General features: G+C 38.1%; 2 protein-coding genes across 3 annotated transcripts; one reads left to right on the top strand and one right to left on the bottom strand.

The window, feature by feature from the left end:
* Positions 1–368: 368 nt before the first annotated feature.
* Positions 369–22,425, top strand: LOC131327210 (uncharacterized). The gene is made up of 12 exons (XM_058360257.1): positions 369–575; positions 1,687–1,742; positions 1,853–1,886; positions 4,716–4,814; positions 4,919–5,067; positions 5,610–5,648; positions 6,511–6,603; positions 7,594–7,692; positions 11,029–11,130; positions 12,679–12,762; positions 21,585–21,650; positions 22,181–22,425. The coding sequence occupies exons 1-12, from the start codon at positions 500–502 to the stop codon at positions 22,265–22,267; spliced, it is 984 nt and encodes a 327-aa protein (XP_058216240.1). The 5' UTR covers positions 369–499; the 3' UTR covers positions 22,268–22,425.
* LOC131327212 (uncharacterized) lies at positions 16,745–19,863 on the bottom strand. 2 transcript variants are annotated; one of them, XR_009200235.1, is made up of 4 exons: positions 19,341–19,863; positions 17,113–19,220; positions 17,000–17,050; positions 16,745–16,759 (listed from the first exon to the last, which is right to left on the bottom strand). XR_009200235.1 is itself a non-coding variant. In XM_058360258.1 (3 exons), exons 1-3 carry the CDS (start codon positions 18,494–18,496, stop codon positions 16,921–16,923), a joined length of 507 nt encoding a protein of 168 aa, XP_058216241.1. In that variant the 5' UTR covers positions 18,497–18,541; the 3' UTR covers positions 16,906–16,920. The 2 variants fall into 2 exon arrangements, 1 of the variants encoding a protein (XP_058216241.1); XM_058360258.1 differs by lacking the exons at positions 16,745–16,759; positions 19,341–19,863 and having other exon boundaries at positions 16,906–17,050; positions 17,113–17,399; positions 18,407–18,541.
* Positions 22,426–22,642: the final 217 nt, after the last annotated feature.

The following is a 22,642-nucleotide window of genomic DNA, read 5'->3' as shown; positions in this document are numbered from 1 at the left end:
TTTTTAAAAAACGAATTTTAAATTTTTATTTTCTGGTGCTTGAATGTCACATTCAAAATATTTTCAAAACAATGACAGATTGTAGGTTTTGAAATATTTTAATCAAGTGAGCTTTCTCTCTCCCCTCCTCCTCATTTTGGATCTAATATGATTTGGGTGAAGAAGTGAATGAAATACACGGTTTTAGGAAATGTCGGACAATTGGGAGTAAAATGCAAAAATAACTTACGGTCAAAATTAGAGGAAAACATTAATTTCATCCCGTTGGTGTAAAATATTTTACCTATTTTTCATTGTTTGGCAAAAAAAAAAAGGGAGAGATTATTTTCAAGGTAAATACTCAAAAATATTTTACGTCCAAACGGAGCCTTAAAAAATGGTAACCGAAGGGATTCGAAGATGCTCTGATAAGCCTCGGTTTAATCGCACAGACTTCGACTACAAGGCACCACTCGCCCTTTTCACGTCTACCGACCGACTCTACTGAAGCTGTGGAATAATGCTCGCCCTCATCTTAGCTCTTCTTTCTCTCACTTCAATCGCCGCCGTTTTGTTCAAATTCATCACTGCCGATGGTACCTTCTCCCACGTATCCTTTCTATCTCCCTTTCCCGAGAGCAATTTTGTTCGCCCCGCTTTTGGGTGTTTTAATCCGCATTCGGTGACGCATGTTACGGGTTCCGAACCGCTTGTTTTTTGTATAAATTGATTCGTTAGTAGATCACGCAAAAATTCCTCTCGAGCGCGTAGTGATGAGTATTCGATCGAATAGTCTAATTCTTCGAGTTTGATACAGTAAAATTGGGTTTTCTGATCGGGTAGTTACCGATATCCAGCGGAGCTGAATTTTTGCGTAGTCACCTAACAAGTGAAATCATAATCATTCTAACTTCCGTTTGACCAAAAAAAAAGAAAAGAAATCATAATCATTCAAAATAACCAGGACCCGCAACATACCTCACAACATGGGTGAAGTTATTACAAAGCGAGGGGAACAAAATTGCTCTCCCTATCTTTTTGTGTGTTGCTTATGTTAGTTATGTATTTTTGTGTTGCTTATGTATTTTTTCGGTAACTTAAATTTCATTAGAGCAACCAATTACAAAAGCCAAGGGGCATACCCCAGAACAACGAAGACCCTACACCAATCACAAAAAAAACAAGCTGAACAGGAATCCTCAGGTTTGGACCTGATACAGCAGAAACCAGGCGCAACCCAACAAAATTATCTGGCATTGACAACGCTAGACCAATCAAAGCATGCATTAACCCTGGGGTTGGTCTTGTGGGCTTGGTCTTGTGGGCTTGGTCGGGGACTTAGGTGCTTGCTCCATCCTAAGGTTCCGGGTTTAATTATCCTAGCCAACAACTCTTGGGACCACCTTACCCCACGCTTAGGCGTGTGAAATGGCAAGACTGTAGGGATTAGTCCGAGGTGCGTCCAAGCTGGCCCGGGACACTGTGTGCATTAACAAAAAAAACAAGGCATGCATTCCTGAAGACTACTGATCAGGCCAACTGCTAAGACCTTATATACAATGAAGGAAACACTAGGAACCAGAGAACACCTTGTGGAATTCTCAATTTTGTTGTATGCATATGTTTGTTTATATTGGTACATGTATTTTGTAGTATGCCTCTATTTTCTGCATTTGATTTATTTCTCCACACGAGTCTTATCCTCAGGGGATTTTACACTGCTGTCCAAGAAGCATGCAAAACGCGAAGAAGTTGAAGATAAGGTCTGTATTCTTCTGTACACTGTTAACTTTACTGACTTACAATTGTCCTGTTTTCGCATTCAAACCTATGATGTATTGATTTTGCTTGATAATTTTTGATGAATGGTTAGGTTGTGTGGATTACTGGGGCCAGCCGCGGCATTGGTATGCAATTTAAATTCGGTTTAAATTTTTCACAATTTCTAAGCGTTGCCAAGTCTCTATTTCATGGTTGTATGCTGAAATTAGTTGTTTGATGTATGCCTATGGGGCTTTATTTGGTAGTTTGACTAAATAAATGCATTCCTTACCTGTATATCATGTATCTTTAGCATAGTGGGTTCATTACTTCTATTAAAGGATTCTGTGTATTTATTTCTTGATGCTCCAAAGTTTTCGTGGTTATTTTCACTATATAATTTGTTGCAGTCCATGGGAATCAAGGCCTAAAGCAGTCTTAAGTGCACATCAATAGTATGCATTTTGTAGTTGGCCCAGATCTGGATATTAAGGCGAGTGGAGACCACTTTTGGTTTGAAAGGCTCTCAGTTGGGAGTAGTATGTACACTGGTAGAGACACTCTCGAGCTTGAAATTATTGTGTGTGCATTGTTTTATAAACTAAGCGAAGCTACATTCAAAGTAGACACGTATATTCGAGCTGATCATACACCCTATTTCAAACATCAAATGACATGTTTAATGCCGGCATGGTGATGATGTTGTGGCGGATAACTCTGGAAAATTTGTGCTTTTAATTGCCAAATCATTTATTTGTCTCTCTGCACCTATTGCTTCTTATGTCGCGGGTAACCAATCATATTTGCGCTATGCTTTGAGGTGACTGCCAGAGTGCTTTGTGACTTGAGATCATCTCTAGAAGGGGCATTTGCGCTCATACTAACAATATGGCCATGGGAGTGTTTGCTGCTTCTGATTGGAAGATGTTATTTATTTGTTTATTATCTTGCCATGGATCAAAACATGAGTACTTATTGCAACTTGCGTGATGTTGTGGAGTGTGAAATAACGCCTCTTCTTAAGTTAAGAACAAGAAGAATGATCCTTGATTGAACGAACATTGTAAGAACTAAGAGAACTTTCTCACTGCAGTTGAATCAGGTATTGAGGTTTAAGTTTTGTCATGTGCAAATTTTCTATGACAAATGTTGTGCATAGAGTTGGAAGTCAATGCTCTTATTTAATGCAGCTATGTTGTGGTAACTGAGCTGCAATCACTTGTGGTCTCACCCATCCAAATGAAAATCACGTTTAATTGGCATGCATATCATTTGTGAGGAAGTCTGAGGTGGTATAATCCATCCACCTTGATTGACGATGCACTTAGAAAAGGAAAAACTTAAATCTGTTTTTTCATGGCGAGTTAAGACGCACCAATTTGAGTATGATTGTGGGTTTGTAAATTGGGTCTACCACCAAGGGTGGTGGTCTGGTACTCCAATGGAGTTTTGTAAATGAGAGGAAATGGGTTCTAGTCTCTCAAGCAATGTTGGGGAGACTCATGCACTTAATACTAGTCTGTAGGCTTCGTGCGACAATGCCTCGGTGTGGTTGGTTGGGCTATGATCTTGATGGTTGGTCCTGTGATCTGCTATTGATGAAGTCGATGACTCGGCGAAAGGGGATAGTTTGCTTCATAGGCATTTGATTTGTGGGATCACTCTTTCTGTTGCCTTTGATGCCTTGCCCCCGTCTGACCAATCAATGAGCGTTTTTATTTTCTCATAAAAGCGCTTCACTGTGTTTAAAGGCGATTTTGAGTTCAAATCATAATTGCAAGTTAACCTTTGTCGAGGAGCTGGGAAAAAGATCTGTCAGAGCGAGAGCCTTAAGGTATATCAGTGGGTCAAATTGGGCTGGAGGACAATATTTTTTTTTAGTTTAAGTGTTACTGAACCAAGACCTCATGGAGTCCATAATTCAAATTAAGTTATGAATCAGTTTTTGTTTATTATAAATAAGTGACAATTGAAACTGCTGCTGATACCTCTCATTTGTTTTTGATGCGTGGAATACCTCTCACCTTCTTTCCTTAGAATTTTATATAGGTGCACATAAATCATCAGGCAGGCTAAGTTCATAATACAAAACTAAATTAACGGTTTTAAGAATGGAAATTGCAAATTAGATCGCATTTGGACGGGCCAGATTTTCTTCTGAGGTGGAATCTGATTGTTGTACTAAATCAATGACCCCGCTAAGTTCATGGTACCAAGAAAGCAAATTGTCCAAAGGTGTTGAATTTCAATGGGCCAGATGGCCCAGATCCTGTACTGAAATGTAGAAAAAATCTTTTTTGGAAACCAAATATTTTTAGTTGGTGGAATCTGATTATTTTCTTGATGGATTTTTTTTCATTTGCTTGAAAGATCTCTGTAAGATTTCTAGGTTTCATGCTTATTATGTAGCTTTGCATTGATCACCTTTCGATTGCTCAAGAAAAGGAAGACATAACATATGGTTGAAATTTGTACATTCAATTTTGAACTGTTTGGGTTTGAGGAACTCACTTTGTTACTTTAAATGCCTTGCCTTAAACTTTTCTGCTTCATCTATTTAAGGCAATCCTTATTCTTTGCTGAATGTAAAATTTATCATTGTGTGAAAGGTGGCCTTCATGTTGAACTAAGTCTTTGAACATATTTGTCAGTGGGTCTTCCAAATCTAGATTGCTTCATGTTTCAACTTTGGTATTGTATAGAAAATACTTTGGTGGTATGAGATTCTAGTTTTGGTTCCTTTATTATGTTCTTAGTACTTGACTCTTCAAGCTATGATGGGGTATGAGATTCTAGTTTTGGTTCCTTTATTATGTTCTTAGTACTTGACTCTTCAAACTATAGATGAGGTTCTTCCTTTTAGGCAATTTTCTTTTGTTACTTGCAAGATTGTCCTTGAGTTTTGCCTACTTTGGAGCTTCATGCGTTCAATTTAGTTTGCATTATCTTATTTTTCTCCTAATATTGAATGGAAGGGGAGGTTCTTGCCAAACAATTTGCAAGTTTAGGTGCTAAGCTTATTATTTCTGCTCGAAATGAAGCTGAATTAGAACGAGTAAAGAAACAGCTTACGGGTATATCTTAATCCTTCCACCATGAACTTTAACCTCTTTGGCTATTATAATTATATATAATATATATCTACTACTAAGGTGATATGAGGTCGGCATCCATGCAGGTAAACACGCACCTGATGAAGTAATAATTTTACCTTTGGATTTGGCGTCTGGGGAAGATTCTCTCAATGATGCTGTACAGAAAGCTGAATCCTGTTTTTCCGGTGCTGGTGTGGATTATATGATCCACAACGCCGCTTATGAGCGCCCGGTAAGTGAGAATCGCTGCACTATTGGGACCCAATTCGCATGGACAAGTTGAATAAAGAACCTACGAACATGTATCTGGTTTGATAACATCAATTGTTGCTCCCGTTAGATAGAGGCCAGAGTCGCCAGACTACCCTGTATGCACAAACTAGTGTAGTTGTTTGGTGATAGTTATTGCACATTTAGGTCCATTTTTACTCTTGCTTCTTGTGAGAGACGTTATAGTCAATGCCCTTTTGAAGTAAGCTATTGATTTTCTTGTGCTGAAACATAATAGCTATTTGAGCTTTGAAGAAACATCTCCCAAGTATTGGGTTGATCAAGGGTATATCTCTAAGGATTAGAATAAGGAAATAGGGCATTATTACCTTTTCTAGTACATTGGTGCTGAAGGACATAGCTAGCAGAAGTAATTGGGTCGAATTGAACATGATGAAGCTTGCTTGGCACATGGTAATTTGCCATTTTGCTTTACAATAAAGCATAGTCTCTCAGTCTTTGGAAGATGCATTTTGGGCTGACAATGGTCCTCTTTTTTTGCAGAAAACAACGGCATTGGATGTAACCGAGGAGAGTCTCAAGGTATCACATCAGAAAATATATTATTTTTACGAGTTAAGCCTGTCAACTAATTGAGTTTTATTGCATATCTGATCTGATTGGTAAGAGAGATCAGAAGCTAACCTGACTGATGAAAATCAAGTTGATTAGCGAAGTAAATGTGTTGACCTTGGTTGAGAATGGTCAAATTCCAATTGTGTTTCTATTTGGTTGAATGAAAGATGTGTACAGGAAAGATTATCCTGTCTGGAGTCTGTAACAATCTATATTGAGTTGGGTTTGCCTATCTGGTATCAATCTTCCGTTGAATGCATATTCATAAGCAATCTTTGTTCTTCCTTTTTTAATCTCTGTCTGCGTGTGTGTTAGTAGGTTCACAAGATTTGTAATTTTCTAAGTCATTCATGTTTTTAGATCTAAATGTAACATGAACTAAAATTTATTTACATCTTGATTCTTCTCATGCATACTACATAGTTACAATTATATCTTGTAGAATTCAACTGGGATAGCTGGGGTTTTTTTTTAATGCATCTCTTGGTTCAGAGATGTGTTGATCTGCATTATTAATGCAATACATTGTATCTTATTGAATTTTCCCTTGTGGATCTGATTCAGAGTATTCTTGATCTTTTCTAGTATTGGTTGGATACTTATGATAGATGGTTAGACTAGATTTTGACTGCTGAAACCTTCCTCAGCTACTGTGAGTTTGTGAGCTGCAGTAAGCGTTTGTAGTAGGAGTCAGGTCTCAGACTCTAACTGTCATACGTCAGTACTCAGTACAGAGGTGTTTAAGCTACAATTTTTATTAGTTTTTATAATGATTTCTTGAAACTATTCTCAGAAAACTAATTGTTTTACCACTCTGTTCTGCATGCAGGCTACATTCAACATAAATGTTATCGGGACAATATCTCTTACTCGGCTACTCGCAGCTTCCATGTTGAGGCGGGGGAGGGGTCATTTTGTTGTGGTATGTGGAAATTTGTTGCAACAGGCGACTGCCAAAATTCTATAGACTGATCCAATTAAATTTAAAACCCAACTGATTTGCACCGTCATGTTTAATTCACCTTAAGAGAAGCAAACTCAGTTCCCACTCTTCTTTCATTTTCTGTTCCTTTAAGTACATTTCTTTAAGGAAGCATTAGGTGTAAGCTGTAAGTGAAGGATAACGATGTGATGGTCGAAATTTTTTAGCTGTACCTTTAAGAAGCTTGAGATGGCTTCCTATACTTCATCCTCTAGAATTGTCTGTCTTGCGTGGAATTCAGTGGAGGAGAGGAGACAATTTGGCCGCTCATTGTATATAGCTCAAGGAGAAGCATTTAGATGTAAATTATTGGAATCGTCCACTAGTGATGTGTCATGCCAATTTAAAACACGTTGTAAAAATCACAATTTGGTCGCGCATATGTGATTGTTTAACACATGCACAACCAATCGCATCTCATTTTGTTTAATTACATTCTGCCATAAACAAGCCATGTTTGGAAAATACAACTTAGCAACTTAGCGTGTTAATTTGCACTACTGAATTGAACCCAACCAGACCAAGCCTTTAGTTTGGACAAGGTGTTAGATTGACGATGTCGTTTACTGGTTAAAAGAGACATTTGATTCTCTGATGGCTGATACAAACTTTTTGGACCTCCTTTTTTTGGTTGGGTGGGGTAACACCGTTTTTTATGACAGGTGGATCATGGATCTGTTTTATGGTCAGCTAAGTGTGGTCTATCAATTTATCCTGTTGATTAGGTGCTTTATTGTATGGTAATGTGTTTTCTTTTCTTTTCTTTTCTTTTTTGCTGGCTGCTGTTGACACTAATTGTTGATGAGAAAACGACCGTATTATTTGGGGGACATGTGCTGCGTTTTGTTTTCTTTGTATTATCGTTGTTGTTCTTTTGTTGTCATCATTGCTTCATATTGGTTTGATTTTTCACTTTCATTTGCTTTGCAGATGAGCAGTGCTGCAGGAAAGACACCTGCACCAGGTCAGACTGTATACTCTGCTTCGAAGTTTGCTCTAAATGGCTACTTTCATAGCTTGCGTTCTGAGGTATGACTGAAACTTCAATAAATACTCTCGTACGGAATTCAGTTTGCACTGTAAACATGTGGGACTGTTAGATTTTTGCTTACTAGACGTAACCTGACTTGGGGACTTTGAATTTGATTCCTTCCACCACATTCACCAGATAATTGATCTAATTCCTCAACTATTTAAAGTACAGAGGGACAAGATAACAAATTTAACCTCATCCAAGTGGAAACATCAAATCTCAAGCCCAGGGGAAAACACGATCCCAACACTCAAAACAATTCTACTTACTTATCTTTTTAGAAGATTAAACGATGAAGTCCAATCAATGACTAGAAGTACCGCCATTTTGCATACAATTTAGGAGGATTAAACGGTGAAGGACAAGCTCTAACACACCTTTGAACAGAGTTTTCCCCTCGTACGCTAGGTGTATTGTGACAATTTGACTTGTCTTCCTATCGATGCCCCTCTACTAAATGAACTTCTTTTCTGTCAGCAAATGATTTGTCCACTTGGTCGTGGTATCAGTATGTTTTTAATCACCTAAATATGTTGTTTTAATGGATGGTTGGACGTGTTGTCGTTCTTTCCAACTGAGCTGATCTCCGTAGAGGGAATCTAGATCTAGTCATTCTGCATCGATGTTATTGGTTCATTCGTAGGTAATCTCTGTATGAATTTGCTTGATTGTACTTTTTGGCAGATAGAGAGTTTAGCTCCATTGATAGGATTATGAGCAAGGATGTCAAATCATGACCGGATATTGGAATATTACTAGCAGCATTTTTGTTCTTTTTGCTATATTCAGGCTAGTTGTCCACCTCATTTGTTGCCTCCCTTGATTTTTTGCAAAAGGAGTTGTGGTCAACAAACTTTGAAGCATTGCCTGATTATCCGGCACTACTAGATTCCTTGGTCCTTGTCTTACGAACGAGTAACTTCAACGAGACGTTATCCAAAAATTCAACATGGGCTACAAATTCCTTGCCAGAGAGTTAAAATTCATCAATTTTGTAAGAAAACCTAGGTGGCCTACCTTAGCATCTTCAAACATGTTATGATATCATACCATCCCGAGGTATGCCAAACTATCAATTGGATTGTTTTATTGTGCCAAGCATCTCATTAAGACTGAAATCTAGTTCTTGGAGTTGGAGGTCTTACAGGTCTTTGTAGTCCTTTTCCTGTTGGCTTGTAAACATATCTCGTAACTCGTTTTTATTCACCGTTGATTTCAGTAACGAGAGGCACAAAATGAACAGGCTTGGTTCCAGAATTATTTTCAGGGAAAACTGACGCACCATCTTGGATATAGTTGATTTCAGGTGGTTGAGAGATGTTTTTTGGTCAAGGGTTGCTACTGATATAGGGGTCTGGAATCACTGTTGGAGGTTTAATGTGGTGGAGGCGAGTGCACCAATGAGTGTAATGTCCTGGGCAATGCCCATTATGTACGAAGCGAACCATATATGAGACATGGCTTCAAACATAGGATAAGGCAATTTTTCGAGGAACAGGTTACTTACAAGTTAGTTGTACAAGCCAAATATGGAAGTGTTCGGCCGAAGCCAGGTGGGCCAAGTCTTAGCTGAACTGTTGGTGCTTGGTCTCGCTAAGGAACATAGGGTTGTGCCTTCACCCAACACCTGCAATTTGGTAAGATGGTAAGCCCTTGATCTCAACAAGTGGTAGCAGAGCCAAGGTCAAGGGTTTGATTCTCCTGGATAGCACGCAACTTGTAGGTAGGTGCTGGAGGGGGGATTGTTGGGCGGAGGCCAGAGGGCCAAGTCCAACATCCTGCGGGGCAGAGGCCAAGTGGGCCAATTCTCAGTCATCCTAGTGCTGTTGGGCTCGCTACATGGTATGAGGAAAGAATGAAATATAGTTGCTCCTTGACTAACACCTGCGGGTTTTAGTGAGATTGTAAGTGCTTGATCCAACAAGAAGTTTAGTTACTATCATATAAAAATTCAACATATTGCAGCCTTTTGCAGCAAAATGTAAACACAGTAAAGATGGATTAGAGCAACATACTAACACATTATGTAAATAAGCTATTTGAACTTAGTTAGAATTGATTATGGAAGTGCAAATATTCAACAATAGTTGTCCGAATGTGTCTTGATATGTGGCTGAACGAGACGTGCGTCCCACAGAAAACTAAGAAAAAATAGTAAATTCCACATGGTATGTTCTGTGCATGTCGAGTTTTGCCAAAGCCTGCTCTGTGTCCTACACATGGTACACTCGTACATTGTATAAGATGAAGTGTTCGTGCTTCATCTCCCATTGCCGTGGATGGAGGCATAGTAATTAGGTGGTTCATATTTGGGCGGCAAGGTATTGGTCAATGACTTGGGCCAAGCGGCTTCAAGGGCCACATAATCGGTTGTGCCTATGTGTGAATGTTCCTTTGCTGTTCTTTGGGCTTGAGTTAGTTCAGGTTCCAGCCTTAGAGCACTCTCATCTTCAGTTTTTCCATTCTCACGCTCTCTGGTGGTGAATGTCCTCGTTCTCTGTGTGTATTCTCCCTTGTCTAAGACACCAGCCCTTGTAACCAGTAGCGGACCCAGAAATCTAAGTTAGTGGGGGCACATATTGCTTACCGTGATAAAGGAGAATTTCACAAAGAAAAAGATAGTGAATTTCATCCATCACTTTTAGTTAACATATTACTGTTTCTTTCAGGTGAACTTACAAGAACTTTCTTATAAGTGTTATGCCTTACAATAATATTTATAAGTAAAGACACAACTCATTCACATTATGATAACTAGAATAGAGCGTGTGGAGAAAAGAAATGTGTAAAGTTCACCGTCTAAGAAGAAGCTTAATAAATACATAGATGCAGAAAATTTTGGTGTAATTGTATAGGACACAGTCGAAATTTTGAGACAATATTAGAAGGGTAGCGAAGATATTTGGAGAAGTAAGACCCAAAGGAATTGGTTTGGTGGTCAAAGCCTGGGACTTAGGGTTTTGTTTCCTCCTAAGGTCTCAGGTCCGACACATCCCTAGTGCCATCAACTCTTACCTGCTAGTCGATGATGAAATTGGTCCCCCAGAGACGTAAGCTGACCCGAACACTCTGGGATATTTAAAAGAAGTTATTCCTGGAGAATTGAGTGGGGACAGGTCACGTGCCACCATGGGACCCTTATTGGGTCCGCCCCTGCTTTTATCATATTTTTTTATACATCAAAATGGAGAAGTTTTCATTTGTTATTTTTTGGTATTCAGTACATTTTCTTGGTTTGCAGAAAACGAAATCAAGATTAGCCATTAATTTGTATAGCAAAGAATTTTGCCCCCTCTTTTGTGATTCTCCGTGTTTTTCTTTTTTGATTGCAGCTCTATCGTAAGGGAATCAAGGTGACTATTGTGTGTCCTGGCCCGATAAAAACCTCGAGTGTTCCTGAATCGAACACCTCCGGACAAAAGGGTTCTTCTGAGGTAACCTTCTTTTAATGGTTTTCTATAATGGTGGTCAAATGAACAATTGTCGTCCTATCGTGACGAAGTTATCTTCTTGATGTCTTTGTCTACATATTGATCAGTTACGTTTCTCCTGGTGGAACCTGTAGGTATGTCTAATTTTTGCCATTTAATAATTAAAAGACAATTGGGTGTTACAAGCTTTGTATTTTGCATACATAGGGTATCATGCGGAAGGGGAATGTAGTTCAAATCCGCCCCCAATGAGAAGGATGGTTTGCTATATGAGTGTCTTAATTATTGGTCCGTTCTTCAGTTCGTTATTTATCAAAAAGATAATATATTTGTGCTTGGGGCCATTTCTTAACTCTTTGTTTTTGAACGGCCAAGAAAATTCCATTAATCATCAAGATCAAAAGATGAAACCAATACAATAGGAGAAGAAATGCCTTGAGAGAGCCTTGAAGAGTATGACGACTCTTCCACTGCTGCTACTCGCAAAAACAAAACCTACGTCCAAGCCACTAAATTTTTTTTAAAAGAAAACCAACCAACCAACAAAAAAACATTGTTGACAAGATGCCAACAAAATAACAAAAGTTAGAAATGAACAGATGTTCTCAAGTCCTCCAAAAAAACTGCGTTCGTAACTCTTAACAGACTGCGTACTCCCGTAATATTAGCCCTTTTGAAAGTTTCAACTTTTTGAGGATACACTCAAATTCAAGTAAAAATATAATGATTTTCATCATCATTTATCCCAGATTTTAAACTACTTTTAACAAACATTTTATGCTTTGGCTTGTCATAGTGGACATACATTTTAGGCTATCATAAATTGGAAACATGAAAAAAACGAACAGAGGGAGTACCATTTTTAACCCACATAGGTGCTTGCTGGAGACTATTGAACCAGACTAGAGCATGTACAACAATGCTATCTATATTAATGGTCAAAAAGTGTTTTTTTTATTTTTAAATTTAGCTCGTCACTTGCTCTTTCAAACTCTAAGTGCCTGAATGCCCTTTTACCTAGCCTGTTGTAATTGCCCTTAGAGATTCTAAATTATAGAACTTAGATTTTGAAATTTAATCACAAGCTTAAAAAGTGTTTGGCTAAGATTTTTAAAATAGGTTATGTATCAAAGTAGTGTTTGGGAGCATAATAAGAAAAACAGATTTCGAGCTGGAATTTGAATAAAATCCCCACCCCTTTGTTTAAAAGTGTGAAAAGCACAATTTATTTATTGGCAGCAGTGGGGGTGGGTGGAAGTGGCGGTGGTGGGTGGTAATTTCACATAAGATTTTATGGGCAAAGTGATTAGGGCCAGAGTCTTCCATCTCAGAATATTAGGACCATGGTATTGAGGATGATTCAAAGTTTTTTGGTCCAAAAATATTATGTAGGAGGGAGGTCATCCGTATCATGCATCCATGTCTCTTTTCACAGTTCATGTACATCAACAGTGATTAATTGCATTGTTGGCTAATTGATAATTGCAAAGGCATTTAGTAGTCGGGGAATTCTAACTATAGGATCCTTTACTCCGATGTTCTGTTTCTTAGAAGCGTGTATCATCTGAGAGATGTGCGGAGTTGACAATTATTGCTGTTACCCACGGTCTAAAGGAAGCGTGGATATCATTTCAGGTATTCTCATTTCAGATTGTTCCTTTCAGTGAGTAACATGCCTTAGTTAGACTTTGAGTGGAAAACGGATGAAAATAAAATTAGTTCACTTGTTTAATGTTGTTTTGAGTTGTTGAAAGTGTTGGGATAAAACCCGGACATTGAGAACTGATTTGACATGAAATTCAGTTAGCAGATGGGTACACCACATATGCATGGTGCATAAAATAATTTGTGGCGGCCTTTTGGCATCTATGATAGAATATTCTGAAGCTTAATACATGAAATAGAAATGGTCTTATCATGACCTAAAGATTGAATGTGTGTTTCATTCATCGAGTCATACCTTCTGGTGCCTTATTTTATCAGAATAAATATAGCTGTGCTGCTAACCAGAAAGCGCAAATTTGTTGGACCTATGGCATGACACTAACATTTGAGCTCCGTACTGTGGAACTTCTTGTCAAATTTGCTATGTAGTAACGTAGTTTGCTGTGTTCTTAAGCGCTCAGTATATGCCTTTCATTTGTTAGAAAAAGGGAAAACTAATTTGATGCAGAACGGTCAAGAAAAAGATGTAAAAAGAACCCTAGGCATTGCTGTGCCAAAGGACTCCTAGACATCTTCATGCCTAAGGTAGTAATAATGTCCATCTATAAAACCATAACCAAAATCTTATATATTTCTACAACTAGCTGAATATCATGTTTAGAGTCTGTAAATAGGCTCTTTGAAGGTAACAAGTGGAGAAAGATAAAAAAAAAAACAAAAAAAACAAACCTAGATTCAAAAATAGGATAACTTCTAAAATGACTACAATCTCTCTTTAAAACCTTGAAAGATAAATTGTAATTATAAATCAACCTCCTCCTGGATCATTTATAAATAGCTCGTGGGGGGTTGAGGGTCATTGGGTAATATTTCCTATTTCCCATTACTTCTCCTTTACGGAGAAGAACTCAACTCAGACGAGTCAGAACTGTGGTCCATCTCCAAAAATTCAAGAACATCCAAGAACGTACGTCACGGAGAAATTGCTATTGATGTTGCGGGAGAAGTCAGAACACCAGCAGGTAACAAAAAGGGCATAAAGATGCCTTGCCGGGAAATGCATTCTCCATGTAGAAACTTAGGTTAATACTCGTGATCGGTCGGTAGCTAGTAAAATCAACTGACTGAAGTTGTGCCGGCACGGCATGTTAAGCGTCTGCACGGCACGCACACTAAGGCCCGACCCACTTGACACCTCTAATTTTGTGTATATCTTGGATCATCTTAAGCTAAGGCTAAAGATGAGTTATCAAAAAAGTAATTGTTTTCCACTACATCTAAACCCACTATCACTTTAAGTAAAACTTGGGGTTCGTTAAAATCTCTGAGCATTTATGAATCACAAGTCTAAGTTAACCCAAGGAGTTTGGCCAAGAGGACATGAGAATGTTTGGTCCCATGAAGACCAAAACATTTCAAAACTTGGGGCTACTGAAGGTTTGCCCGGTCGTTGAATTCAGGGCTTCAAAATTTGTCGAGGTGCGCGCAAGCTTGCCCGGACATCCGATTATCAAAAAATAAAATAAAATCAACCGACTGAATGCCTGGACCAGCCATTATGGACATATATTCTGAATATTAGGAACAAGGCAAAGATGGGGACTAGCAGAAAAGGAATCTTTTGATAAAGGTTCATCTTTGTGAAAATTCAACTCATCATGGCTGTTTTTAGGAGGGAACTTGTAGGGCTGTAGCGATCTGTTGTAAAACTTAGAATCTTTTCTCTGGACCAAGCTTTTGTTGTGACACATTTGGGACAAAGTGGGCAAAGTTTGCTTAGTTGGCACTGTAGAGAGGGCACTGGTGGTGGTTCTCTATCTTTCACTTAGGTTGTGGAGGCTTGATTAAGATAGGTTTTACCTCTGTACGAAATGTGGTAACTATTTCTGGGCCTTTTCGTGGTTTGCACGTCATCCATCCATGGACAATGAAGAAGTTTGTAGCTAACATTAAAGGGAAAGATGTCACCATAAACAGATTCTGAATATAATTAACCATTGTGATTGACAATAAACTCCTTTCTAAGATTGGAAAAGTGTCAGATTCTTCCAAAGTTACCTCAAAAGATTGTTGGTTTGGTTCAATCCCAAGGTTTCCTCTTTTAATACCAGACTCGGAATTCACTTTTATCAAGGAGAATGCGCAAACATTTTTCCCGCTGTAGGCAATGTGTAAAAATTACTGGTAACTTGGTGTGGAACCATATCCGGAGGAGCTTTGTTCTAAGCACTGAAATGGTCAACCTCATTTTACCATTCACACAGGAACTGTGAAAGTTGTCCATAGAAACCCCATCCATATTATTGGTAAAGGTTGAATGAGACACAAGAAGACAAACTTGGACCTTCTGGTGAAATATAGTAATTTCCTCAACAGATCGTATACGATAGCTTGTAGGGCCCATAGGGTATTCCTTTATGATCCCCATCATAATTGCAATTAACACCATTGGAAATTCCACTTTAGTGAAATATAGAGTATTGATGATTTTATTTCCCAGTTCGTCACATTATTGAAATCTTAAATTACACTGTTTGCGAATTTTGAAATGTTTTTTTCATGCTCAAAATATGTTAATGTGGTCTGTGGTTTCTTTCCTGCACTTTAGTGATATTCGCGGCTCATGTCAAGATTATTACCAAAAGAGAGAAACAATAAATTGACTAACTAAATAAGTCATATAAGCCTTTCACTGCGATGTGAAGCGAAGTCACACATTGCCTGTGTACCCAACTAATATGAAGCATACAAGCGTGAGGGCACCTAACTTCAATAGCTAGATTTTGGGGTTGAGTTCTACCCAAGACCGTGTAACATGGTATCAGAGCTAGATACCAGAGATGAGTAGGGTGCGTGTCTCTGGCCTGCATGCGGCATGTGCTGCCCAGTGAGCATGCCACGCATGAAGGAGGGTCTGAAGCGAAGTCCCGCATTGCCTAAGTACCAAAGTAATGTGAAGTATGTAAGCGTGAGGGCACCCTCACTTCAACAACTAGCTTTTGGGGTTGAATTCTACCCAATACCGTGTAGCATGCGGGCAAGTGCAAATTTTGTGTATGCAGATGCATTTTAACTTCCAATTGGTGACAAAGTTGAAGAAAATCATTAGGTTATCTTTGGAACAAGATTGATTTTTCAAAAACTGGAGGTCTACCTAGCCATCACTCATTCAACTACTTGTTTGTGATTCAAAACATTCCTCAAAAGGGGAGAGTGAAGGAAATGGTTGATTTTGAGTCCGATTTTGTTCACCCACCTAAAAAGTAGGTGAACATTATCCTCATTTTCATTGGTTGGTAATAGGGGTGTATATGAGCCGAGTCGAGCCGAGTATTGGCATGTTCGAGCTTGGCTCGGTCAGAATCAGTATGGCTCGAGCTCTAATCGAACCAAAAAATCTGGGCTCGAGCTCGGCTTGCCAAACATGTACAAAGCTCAAGCTTGGCTCGTTAGAACTCGGTCCGGAATAAATGAGCCTGCTCAGCTCGAGCTCGAATTCGTCAATAGAGCCTTAATGAAAAACTGGCTAATTCCATCATTTTTATCACAAAAACTAGCAAATTTCTTTGATTTTATAAAAGGAAAAAAGAAGAAGAAGAAGGCTAATTCAATCATTCCAGACAAGCTGATCATTCATTCCAAAAGCTGATTCCATCATTTTTTCCACAAAATCATTAGCTACCATTACCAGCCTAATTCCACATTGTTAATTGCCATTGTTCACTACAAAATTCCCATCGTTCATCACTGCAATAGGCTCACAAAAAACAACCATCAAAGACATAAATGACCGAGATCAAAGTTCTTCAAACACTTAACCAAAATGACAACCAAGTCTGACTTCCTAACATTCACACCAAACCGCAAAGTAGATATCTATAACAAAAAGGCCAAATGCTGAATGTCTTGAGTAGATAATGCGCCAAACACCAAGTTCCAAAACACCAACTTGGTCCTGAGGTATAAACTAGTGATACAATAGTTAGTATTTTTGGTAGTCCTTACATTCTTAGTTTTCACAAAAAACTGCTTGATGTACGTAGCATATAGACATTAGGCTAATAAAAAGAACTTGTATCAACTAAAATTCAATACTCCAAAGCTATTCAAGTAATAAAAAAGAAGACACTAGACTAATCTGAAGTAAAACAACAAGAACAAAGTAATGCTACACTTACCAGCTAGCATGTACCATTTCCACACATACCACATTACTCCATTAAGGTAGAATGAACTCTTTGTGAGATGGCTCTTTGGTCTATCAAAAAAAGCAACAAAAATTTCATCTCAATAGATATAATTAACACAAATTTCACTTACTTCGGATTCCTTTTTAAGTCCATGATTTGCACGTACATAATCAACTCCACAAAGTAACATTTCAACAGTTTCTGTTGCCAATGATGCACGATATGGATCAATGACTCTACCTCCTGCACTAAATATGGACTCCGAGGCCACCGAGGTAATAGGAATGGACAATATATCACATGCCATCTTGAACAATATGCGGTACTTGAGAGTATTTGCTTTCCACCACTCCAATGCATCAAAATGGGGATCCAAAACTTCTTCACCTTGTGCTTGTGAACCACATATATAAACACCTTCTTCAAGATAGATATCCAAATCAGATTTTATAGGCTGAATGGTATCAGCTTTCCTAACAAAAGACTCATATTTGGATTTACCCGTGACAACTTTTTTCCCTTGTGAAGCACTATTAAGAGAGCAAACTTCTATACTGCTTGCTGCAAAATTTGTTCATTGTACGCTAGGGAATGCATAGCAACATACTCATCATAAAGATCGTACAGAGATTTACGCACCATAGCAATGTTTTGTTCTGCCTTGTCACTGTATATCTCTAGAAAACAAAACCCAATCAGTACCAATTTGTATCTTGGATCCAGTGCTGCACTGAGAGCCATCACTAGATTACACTCACCCCAATACTTGTCAAATTTCACCTTCATCCTTAAAGCCATTGATCTAAGGTATTCCAATTAACTCACTAAATTTTTATCCAAGATTTTTTTCACTCTCCAAACCTCGGTGAGAAACAAATTGGAAGTTGGTTATTCACACCTGGAGATTATATTTGTCACATCATTGAAAATTGACAAACATTCTCAACTTTTTCCCACTCTTCATAGGTAGGCACATAGGCAAAATCCACATCCCTTTCACTGTACCTAGATAAAACATCTTCGAACTCCAAGGTAGCAAACAACATCAAATAAGTTGAATTCCATCGTGTAGAACAATCTAAGATTAGTTTTTTCGAAGGCAATTTCAACTGCTTAGCAATATCACTAAATTGAGTTAGGCGTGCTTTAGAATGTATTAAATACATCACACCATCCCGAACACAATTAGTGATCTCTTTAATTTCACTAAGCCCATCTTGCACCATTAGATTAAGTATGTGTGCACAACACTGCACATGAAAAAGTTTACCATCTAAAGGTAACTTCTTTAACAACTGAAATGTCAATTTCAAGTTTCTCAAAGCAACATCATTATATGAAGCATTATCCACTGTGATAGTAGCCACCTTATTTTCAATATTCCAATCAACTAAACACTTATGAAGAGCATCAAAAATAATTACCCCGGTATGTGGAGGTGGCACATTGCAAAAGCTAAGCACACGTTTTTGTAACTTCCAAGCTTTATTAACATAATGACCAGCCAGGACCATATATTGGATCTTTTGGCCCGACAACTTCCACAAGTCTGTTGTGATGCTAACTCTGCCAACATGCTCCAACGATGTCTTCAGCTTCTTCTTTTGTGTTTGGTAAGTCTATATACAATCATTTTTGGCAGTGGCACAACTTATATTTTGCCAATGAGGAGTTGCCGTCTTCATGAATTTGTTGAACAAAACATGCTCCATATGCATGAACGGATACTCATGGTAAAGTATCATGTGGGAAGCAGCTTCTCTTACTTTTTCATGGTCATACGTGAAGGTTGTAAGGTTCCCACTATCCCATCCACCGGCCTTAAATGACAAAGTCTTTTGCCTTTTCTCTAATACTTCAAGTTTAAGTCGACGTTGCACACACGTCTTTATATGTCTAAGAAGATGAGTAGTAGACCTAGATGCTTGGATGGTAAAATAATCTTTGTAGAATTTACATTGATGCTTCTTGGTACCATCTGGAAGAGTTACATCTTGAAAATTGTTCCAAACAGTTAATGTTTTCTTTCTTGCCTTCTTTTGAAATGGGTTCGACTCTTCTTGCTCAACAACTTCAATGACTTTATCACTGGCCTCTACGCCCACCCCAACACCCGCCTTATTAGCCTTTCATTTGCATTAGCCATGACCGAACTAGTTGATGAATCCTCAAATGATGAAAATTGTGTGCACAAATCTTGTAGTGGTAAAGTGAGATGAAATTGTCTATCCGACATATCTACAACCACAAAAGTACCCAAGAATTAATCGACTATATGCAATTAACAACTCTACAGCAACATAGTTAAACTCTAAAAAAAGAAGTTGTAATGGAGAATGAGTAGAGGAAATAACTAACCACACCAAAGTGGACCGAAAAGAGAAGATGATCTCCCAATCCCAATCTTCACCAAAACAGACCTGAGGTTAAACCATAAAATTTAACATCACGTTAGAAAAGGTCGTAGTTCCTTGTATAAGTCAGAGACCAACACTAATGAACCAACAAGAAAAGTCCAAAAAAAACAACAATTAGGGAGAATTTATTTCTTGTTCACTTTCATTGCTGTTAAAGAATCAATAGTGCAGTTTCAAAAGACAACATGGAAGAATGCAAAAATAAACTAATCCTTCAATAAACTAAACATTTGATAAACTAATCAGTTTCAAAAGGAACATCAACATGGAAGAATGCCCCAATAAACTAATCATTTAATAAATTAACCAGTTTCAAAAGACAACATGGAAAAATGCCCCAACACCACATAATGAATAATTTAACAAACTACTCTACTCCATTTTCGATAGAAATAGAGTCAACACCCAACAACTATAAAATGCTGAGAGTAGTATATCGGTGAACAATTACTAGAGGAAATATAAGAAAGGACAAACTACTCTACTCTCTCTCGTTCACTTATGTGAGTGTGACTATGTGGCGAGAGAGAGAGAGAGCGCGCCCGACGGTGGCGTAAGTGCGAGGCCGGCTTCAATGAATCGGAGAAAAGAGGTGATGGCTAAGGGTGAATCAGAGATCGGAGGTGATGGCTGAAAGTGACTTAGAGACTGGCGTTAGTGTAGGCCGCCCACCCCCCCCTCTCTCTAAGTTATGGTGGATGGATGTAACGTAGAAAAGAAACAGGTGAAGAGAAAGCCTAAAATTAAGAAGTGTATATATATATATATTTCGATCCAAGCTGTTATCGAGTCAAGTCGAGCCAGCTCGCGAGCCTGTTCGAGCCGAGCCTAACTAGGCTCGAGCTCGGTTCGTTTGTCTAACGAGCCACAAAATCGAGCTCGAGCTCGCTCATTTACCCTTCGAACCGAGCCAAGTCGAGCCGTAACTAAGCCGAGTTCGCGAGCTGCTCGTCTCATTTACAGCCCTAGTTGGTAATAACTCATGGTTGAACTATGGTTATGGTTTCAAAGTAGATATATATAATTGCGGATCAAAAAAAAAAAAGTAGATATATATAATTAAGATACACAGGTTCCCTATTTAATTTGTAATCATAACCCACATACCTTCTATTGTAATAATTTTGACAGAAGTTATAAGCAAAAATTTTAAGACCCCAACCAATTTTTTCCTCTCTTTTTTTTTTTAAAGTTGAGCACTGCATTACTTAAATGTCCACAAATCTTTGGTCATGCTTTTGGAGTGGCACCTCAAAGAGTATCTTAAAATCACATATTTATAAAAATCATTATCGATTAACCATTTTCAGATTTTGGCCAATTTTTTTATTTTTGATGTTCTAGACTACTTAAAATCGACAAAGTAAACAAGAATAGAGCAATTTGAAAGAAATCCAACACATGCGCAAATAAGTCTTTCATGGTGTATTCCGGTTTTGGACAATATTATTTTACTTTTTAGTTCCACGTAGGGAGACAGGCAAACCATAAAACTAGTGTTATTCTAACCATACTTGAAAATATGCCCAGAACACACATTCTTGAAATAATTAATACAAACGATGCATAAATTTGCTCAAGAACACTTTTTTTTCCTTTGTAAATACTCATAAGACGTTTGGAGCAATCAATCTTTAGCTTAAATTTCAATCGCATTGGTTACGAATCAAAACAGAGTGCTTGACTTCTCCTTTTACTCTGTAAAGAGACGTGCTAGGCTTGAAACTACTACTCCTAATAAATTAGTATCTTAGTTTATATTTTATTTCTATCTAACAACTAACCATAGTTTAGTTACATTGGTTAAGGATAAGAGGCAAGTAATATAAGGTAACATATCTTGTGAGTATTTAATGTTCACCCACTTTTTGGGTGGGTGAACAAAACCGGACTCATTGATATCAATTATTTGTGAACTAGGCTTTTTTTTTTTGACCGGCCATGAACTAAACCTATTGGCTATTTCTGTTTTGTTGAATTTTGTGGATTATGGTTAAACCGTTATGGTAAGCTCATTCTTCTAAAGCAAATCATGATCAATCGGTGATTAACTTGTTTGCTTTACTCTCTTGCTTATTCTATTGCATTTGAAGCTCCTTCCTTTTTTGTCTCTAGTCATCTCTTCTTCTTTTCTTTTCTTTTTTCAATTTTCCTAATCTGTTCTGTTATTTGGCTTCTTGCGCAGCCTGTGCTTGCTGTTATGTACTTGGTGCAATATATGCCATCCATTGGCTACTGGCTTATGGACAAGGTAATCATCTATTCTCCCTACTTAATGAGGTGATTGAAACATTTTCTACGTACTTTACGTGTGATCATCGTTCAAGATGGTACCATCTGTTATGGGAATTGTTCTGTAATTGGAGGGCAATAGGTAAAAGAGAGGTTGACTTGGGAAGGTTTCGGGCCTGAATATGTTTGAAAAAAGTGTGTGTGTCCGAACATGGCTAGCTGATATTAGGCAAGGAAAGAATGCTAGTTATCTGAATTCGCCTTATAAACATCATTTAACCTGGGAAATGAGAAAAAAAGTACAGCAGTTTGTATTTTGTATTTATGCCGTGTTTCCGTTGATATTTAAAACTTAATTAGACAAATCGAAGACTTGGACATATATGCACACTGGACAACCCTTTAGTGCAACATACCTTCACTGTCTGAATTTCATAATGAACAACATTTATGCGAGGTGTTTAATTTTACGGATTCATGTTTTACATTGTATGGTGTCTCTTCCGATTTCCCTATGTGCTTATTGTTCTTGTTGTAAATGGCTCTCAGATTGGAGAAAAACGGATAGAAGTTGCTGCGCAGAAGGGCGATACTTACTCGTTGAGTTTACTATTGGGAAGAAAGAAAGCACTCTAGATTTTCTGATGATTGAAGTCACCATTTATTCTAAATTCCCTGTATAACCACTCCGTAGTGATCCTAATCATATTGAAGAATTCTCTCTCAATACTTCTGTCCAAAAATTGCATCTGGCTTCAACCAGTGGTATACTAAGAAAGAGTATTGATAACGTCTCTCTCTCTCTCTCTCTCTCTCTCTCTCTCTCTCTCTCTCTCTCTCTCTCTCTCTGTATTATCATGATATGGGCCAACAACCACTTCATTTAAGTTAATCATTTAAAATTTTAAGCTAGCATTGTACTCGACCTATTTACAGTTGACGGCAGTTAAAGTTAGTTCTTGCATTGTGAATGGTGAGTGGCATTGGCCTAGGCCCAGAAATAGGACAATA

This window comes from Rhododendron vialii, chromosome 5a, assembly GCF_030253575.1.
Source record: "Rhododendron vialii isolate Sample 1 chromosome 5a, ASM3025357v1".
NCBI classification, from domain to species: domain Eukaryota; kingdom Viridiplantae; phylum Streptophyta; class Magnoliopsida; order Ericales; family Ericaceae; genus Rhododendron; species Rhododendron vialii.
Note: the sequence above shows the minus strand (reverse complement) of the source record. Positions and strands in the feature narration are given on the sequence as shown.

What these genes read in the sequence shown, in the direction of transcription:
- LOC131327210 (XM_058360257.1), top strand. Translation starts at nt 500, where the DNA reads ATGCTCGCCCTCATCTTAGCTCTTCTTTCTCTCACTTCAATCGCCGCC. An exon ending in ACGCCGCTTATGAGCGCCCG is followed by an intron (nt 5,068 to 5,609) that starts GTAAGTGAGAAT and finishes CTTTTTTTGCAG; the next exon opens with AAAACAACGGCATTGGATGT. An exon ending in GGAGGGGTCATTTTGTTGTG is followed by an intron (nt 6,604 to 7,593) that starts GTATGTGGAAAT and finishes TTTGCTTTGCAG; the next exon opens with ATGAGCAGTGCTGCAGGAAA.
- LOC131327212 (XM_058360258.1), bottom strand. Translation starts at nt 18,496, where the DNA reads ATGGTCCTGGCTGGTCATTATGTTAATAAAGCTTGGAAGTTACAAAAA. An exon ending in TGCCACCTCCACATACCGGG is followed by an intron (nt 17,400 to 18,406) that starts GTAATTATTTTT and finishes ATCTTGAAGAAG; the next exon opens with GTGTTTATATATGTGGTTCA. An exon ending in GACTTAAAAAGGAATCCGAA is followed by an intron (nt 17,051 to 17,112) that starts GTAAGTGAAATT and finishes TTTTTTTGATAG; the next exon opens with ACCAAAGAGCCATCTCACAA.